The sequence below is a fragment of the Cotesia typhae genome, unplaced genomic scaffold, assembly GCF_013202065.1.
Source record: "Cotesia typhae breed Kobodo isofemale line unplaced genomic scaffold, CoteBio_Ctyphae scaffold_70, whole genome shotgun sequence".
NCBI classification, from domain to species: Eukaryota; Metazoa; Arthropoda; class Insecta; order Hymenoptera; family Braconidae; genus Cotesia; species Cotesia typhae.
Window position 1 is genome coordinate 1,328,002 of NW_027423780.1, and position 6,007 is coordinate 1,334,008.

At 35.1% G+C, this 6,007-nt stretch overlaps 1 protein-coding gene across 1 annotated transcript; it reads right to left on the bottom strand.

The window, feature by feature from the left end:
- Window positions 1-2,149: 2,149 nt before the first annotated feature.
- Window positions 2,150-5,118, bottom strand: LOC141537166 (uncharacterized). The gene is made up of 2 exons (XM_074258011.1): window positions 4,665-5,118; window positions 2,150-4,473 (listed from the first exon to the last, which is right to left on the bottom strand). Exons 1-2 carry the CDS (start codon window positions 5,116-5,118, stop codon window positions 2,150-2,152), a joined length of 2,778 nt encoding a protein of 925 aa, XP_074114112.1.
- Window positions 5,119-6,007: the final 889 nt, after the last annotated feature.

Consider the following 6,007-nt stretch of genomic DNA (forward strand, 5'->3'; position numbering starts at 1 on the left):
ATTTTTTGCCTACTGCAAACATTTCTGCCATCCTTGAAAAATCTGAAAAGTATTGTGATTTTGATATTTATTTTTCGTATCTAAAAAATGATCTCATTATGTGTAAAAAATATAAACTACAATTATTATATTTCTATACAAGCAACGTATATTATTTCAAAGTAAGTATTAAAAATTGAATTTTAAACTAAGTTTATAATTATTTTAATTTTATGTATTTATTGATTTCGTTTATGTTGTTGCTGACATCACGGAAAACCGTTCAAGTGAATTGATGTATTTTATTTTATTATACACTGATAAAAGGATTTATTAACCATTACTAATTTGATTTATTTGAAGATAATAATTTCATCTACCAAATTCCATCGCAGCTCATAATTATCTTTTATATTTTTGAATATTAAAAACGTTAATTTATTAAGTGAATTAAATTGTTATCATGTATTCCAGTTATAGGGTTATAAAAAGTGTCAAAAGAAAATTGCTATTTTTGCTTTTTATCCTAAATAAATATATGTTAACAGTTAACAAATATTTATTAACTATTAATAAATATTTATTAACAGTTAATAAATTCTACTTAATAAATACTTATTAACTGTTCATGAATATTTGTTAACTGTTAACAAATATATATTAATATTTAATGAATTGTATTCAATAAATAATTTATTAACTGTTAATAAATATTTATTAAATCCCATGATGTTAAAAAATCATTTATTAACAGTTAATATAGCTTATTAAATATTAACAAATCCTTCTATCAGTGTAGTTTAGTCAATTAGAGCAAAAAATACACCACAGCCAATGACTTCACGTAAGATTATTATCGAGGTACCATTGGATGCAAAATTTTATGTCGACATGTTTTATAGTTTGTCCCATGTTATTTGATTATTTAACAAAATAAAACCGATTATATCGAAATTCAATTAAAATTACGGTATGAAACAATACAATTTATTGAATGAGCATTATAATACACATTCAATAAATAACTATAGTTATTAAGTTATCAGTGAACATTATATTTTTTTTAATAAAATTTTTTTTCAAATGTTATTTATTATTTTCTTACCTTCTATTAAGTTTTCTAATTTTTTTTTAGTGACAGTTAAATCTTCTTTATTATATAAATCTAGCAAATTATTTAATGTTAAATAATATTTATACCTATATACATATAGCCGCTTGTCCGCTTGTCCGCTCGTCTTTTTTTTTAGCTTCTAACATCAGATTAATATTATTTTATTTTTAATTGTCTTATCCATTCTCTTAGCAACGCTTGTTTATTTCATTAATTTTAATTTTATTGTGTCGTTTTATTTTATTTTATTTTTATGTGCAATTAATTATGCCATTCACATATAAAGGATATAGGTATCATTCGAATAAAAAGATACCAGATGAAAATGGTGAAATTACTACAAGGTATTTATAAAATATCTTTGCAAAAAATTTGCGTTATTTTTATTTCATTCATTAACCTCCTTTGTGACATTCATACACTATAAAAAATTTGCGGAGTCAACCATTTCCAATTGATTTATTCCCTCAAGGAACAAAATGTACTCCAAAACAGATTTGATTTATATTACTAATAAAATTTCTCTGCAGATTAAATTATTTATTTTTTTTATGGAGTATAAAAAAATTATCAATACTCGTTTAAAAATAATAAAATGTGTACCCTGAGATTTTTAATAGCTTGATAAATTTTTCTATAAATTCGAATATTTTAAACAATTCGAGAAATTGAAAAATAATATTTGTTGTTTTTTTAACGGCTATTTACTGATAAAGTTTTTCTTAAATTTTTTTTTTTAATGTACCGATATGAAACTTTATTATATTTAAAAATTAAAAAGTTATTGGTTTCACTCTCATTTAAAAAAATTGAATTCTCGATAGGTCGTTACGTTTTAAGGTCATTTAACGTTATTTTGAGTATTTTTACGAGGATGTCCATATATATATATATATATATATATATATATATATATATATATATATATATATATATACTAGCTTTTGCCCGCGACTTCGTTCGCGTGGACTTCAGGTTCGTCCCGTCTAGTCTAGTAATAAGTAAGAAATACGGTAACTAAGCACTGCAGCGCCCTAATCATAGGTCTATAGGTAGCTACTGCAGTATGCTCCTATAAACTACATTTAACGATCTTTTTCCTTCAGCATAAACATGCAGATTCTTCGCTTTGGAAATACGTGAGCAAGCCACATAGAGCTGACCGTGAGAAAAACATGGCGTGCCCAAATGTAGGCCTGCTACCTTCAAGGTTTGACCCTGCGATTTGTTGATCGTCATTGAAAATGCGACTTTTAATGGGAACTGCAGGCGTTTAAAATTGAATGGCAAGTTGTTGGGTATGATTGGGATGCGCGGTATAAGAACATTGTCTCCCTTGGCTTCTCCAGTTAAAATTGTAGCCTTCACTATATGCCTTCCTAATTCGGTAACTCGCAACCGAGTACCGTTGCATAATCTTGGCGCATCCAGGTTACGCATTAACAAAACGGGTACATCTACCTTTAATTCCAACTTGTGTGATGGCACCCCGGACAACTCTAAAGAGTTTAGGAACTCTACGGGATAACTTGTAGTGTCATCGGTTGACATAACTGTGTCAATGGAATTATACACTGATGTTTCGCTGTTTATTTCGGCCAAGATTTTTTTATTTATTTTCGCAACAGTCTCATTTTTTGGTGCCAATATGGTTCTTTCACACAACCAATTTTCGTCAAGAATATTTTGTTGCAGATTCGGAAAAACTTGTTCAATAAGTTCGTTTTCTGTCTCCACAGCATGACAAAATTGCTGTGTGAAAAGAACCATACCTTCTTGGTCGGTGTTTAGGTGGCCTTCACCAATTTCTAGCAGTTTTTGAGCATATGCTCCTGATTCGACATCGCTGAATAACTGGACTCGCATGTTAGTGGTAAGATAAAGCTTTTCAACTTTAGACCACAGATATGAGGCTTTTAGACATGCGTTAATTTCATCTGCTGCAGTGCCTCTCTCGATAACAGGTAAAGTCTGTCTAAAATCCCCTGCCAATAACACTACCACACCACCCATCAACTTTCGATTGCTGTGAATATCTTGTAGACAGCGATCAAGCGCCTCAATGGTGCGTTTGTGTGACATAGTGCACTCGTCCCACACGATCAGCATACATTGTTGCAAGAGGGCGCCACGGGCACTGCTCTTACTGATGTTGCACGTTGGAGTTTCTTCGCTCGCCAGATTAAGAGGTAATTTAAAAACCGAATGTGCCGTTCGTCCACCGCTCAGCAATGTTGCAGTGATCCCAGAGGAAGCCACCGCTAATGCAACTTTACGGTCCTTACGAATTTTTGCTAGAAGCAAATTAAGCAAAAATATTTTACCTGTACCGCCCGGGGCGTCAAGAAAGAAAAGACCGCCTTTGTCAAGCTCAACTCGTTGTAATATTTTGTTATAAATGTTTTTTTGTTCGGGTAGCAGGCGTGGTTCAGTTTCGCTGACCTGAGCGTCTAATAAAGCAATATCGTAGCTTAGCTCTTTGATCAAATCGGTCGACAACTCTCCTCGACGCTCTGGTGTAGGCATACCGAAGTCGGACAATTTCTTACCGGAAATCGTTATTATTTTGTCCTCTATATGTCTCAGTGCTTCATTGAAACATAGATCATTGTTGACTTGATCCATCTTTTCAAATCTGTGCAAGATATCCTCCGATAATGCAGATTTATACTTATCCCATAGTTGAAGAGGATTGGATAAACCGCAAGTGCATATCAATATTGCAAATAGTTCTCTTATTTGCGAAGGAGAGCGACACAGCACTGCCTCTTCCATTGTGGCATCCCAGTGGTTGTCATCTTCCAACAACCCCAACTTCTCACACGCTTGTCGAAAAGTTTCAAGTTCTTGGCCGTCAACTGTTTTTAGATCCAAGAAGCTAGTGGGGCCCTGTACTACATTCAGCAGCATTCGCAAACAGTAACATTCGAAGTTACTAACATGCACTGTGTAAATGCGCCCAAGAGCATCTCCTGCCTTCACACCTGGCCAGCCGTCGACAGGTGTACCTTGTAAACGACGTTTCCATTCTTTCGACGACACGTTCCATGTATAGTAGCGGGGTACGTCAACATAAAGTAATGTTTTTGCAAATGCGTCATTTTGGCAAAGCAGGAAAAATGCAGTTAGTGTCGTCTTAGGTGGTGCGGCCATTCTCTCTCTAAAATTGTTTTCAGTGAAGTAAATCCGCTGACCATTAGGCAGATGAACCGCAAGGTGAGTGACTGTTGGGTGTCTTTCATGCAGAGGCAGACCCAAGATCCGCCACGCTGCTTCGTTACTACTAACATATCTACCGGCTCGATACGTTTGCACCTCATCTCTCGGGTCAATATTAACATTCCCTTGCTGTCGAATGTTAAAAATAGCCTGGTCGCTGCCTTTGTTTATATATTTACAAATATATTTTATCACCTGTACCGTATTGCAGAATTCTACATTTATGTGACAGTTATAAATTTTAGACAGAAGAGGAGAATATGGGACAATCCAGCTATTGTCAACCAATACTTCCTGTGTTCCACCTCGGGTTTTTAGAGTTATCGTACGGCCGTCATCTTCAGTGCTCTACGCCTGTACAAAGGATAGCCTTTGTCGTTAGTTTGAGTATCTTTTAAAAGCGCCCTTGGATACTTTTTGGTGCATTTTCCTTCTTTCATGCATGGTGATGACGGATTTAGTGCACCACAGGGACCGTGAATCATATTTTTGGTTACAGTATCGTAGAGTTTTCGATCACTTTCTGGATTTGGTATCTCCGCACTTATGACTTCATCAATTTGGTTGGGGCGTAATTTTTCCGTCAACCACAGCAGTAAGTGCACGTAAGGCAGACCTCTTTTTTGCCACTCGATCGAGTACATGAAACACTTCATATCTCCAAATATTTTACCTTTTGTAAGTAGAGCAACCAATTTTTGTACTTTTATTTTAAATAACCTGGCTGTTAAGTCATGTCTGTCTGTTGCATTTTGACCTGGAATGAGCTCTTTAGTAATTTCTGGCCAAGCGGGATTACATGTCATTGTAATAAACAGATCAGGCCTCCCGTAGTTACGCACGTATGTGAACGCATCCTACGTGTACTCATGAAGATATCTCGGGCTATTTACAAATGACGATGGGAGTATTACCAATTGACCCAAATTGTTTGGATCTAAATCCGCATCATTCCTGACCGCGTCTTGTAAATGTATATAGTTTTCTGCTCGCAGTTTTGTTTGGTTTAAAGCAATAAACCTTAAGCGCTCACTCTCCACTTTGACATACATGTCCACCAAAAACTGAAGAAAGAGAAGCCTACATCGAAGCAATAAATTAAAATTGTTGCGACGTACCATCATATGATACGCATAAAAGTCTTTGCACGACACTTTTTTGTTCGGTATAGGCTGTTTTGTAACTGGGTTTGTCTGAGGAATATCAAAACTGTACCCCTCTTGTCCTTTCCAAAAAATTATCGGGTACTCGAGAGCATCATAAAATCTATGAGTGTCCGGAACTCTAGTAAGCCGGCCATCGTGCGCCTGAATAACAATGTCCCGAGACGCAGTTTGTTCAGTACTAACTACTACGGCAGCTATTTCGTTTGTGGTCGGGGCATTGAATCGTCTTTCGTGTTCACCACGTGGTACACGATCTGGGTGTATCACGACCTTGTAATTATCGCTAGTCACTCTATCTTTAGCCATTTTAAATTCATGCACTAAAACGTTGTGATCATGTAGAACTTTTTGTATTTTTTGAACTGTGTTTCTTTCCACACCTGGTACGTACTCAGAACGCCTATCAACTTGTGCTTCCTCATCACCCATGAAATAAACTTGCAAAAATTTTGGTTGCGTATTAGTAGCAGGAAGCAAAGAGCCAATTGTGTGGTATATTTGCCCTTGGATTGTAAAAGTCGGGCAAAAT

Bases quoted from the DNA above. Each gene is read 5' to 3' on its own strand.
- LOC141537166 (XM_074258011.1), bottom strand. From the start codon at position 5,118: ATGACATGTAATCCCGCTTGGCCAGAAATTACTAAAGAGCTCATTCCA. The intron at 4,474-4,664 runs GTAGAGCACTGA...ATATAAACAAAG, and splicing joins AGGCTATCCTTTGTACAGGC to GCAGCGACCAGGCTATTTTT.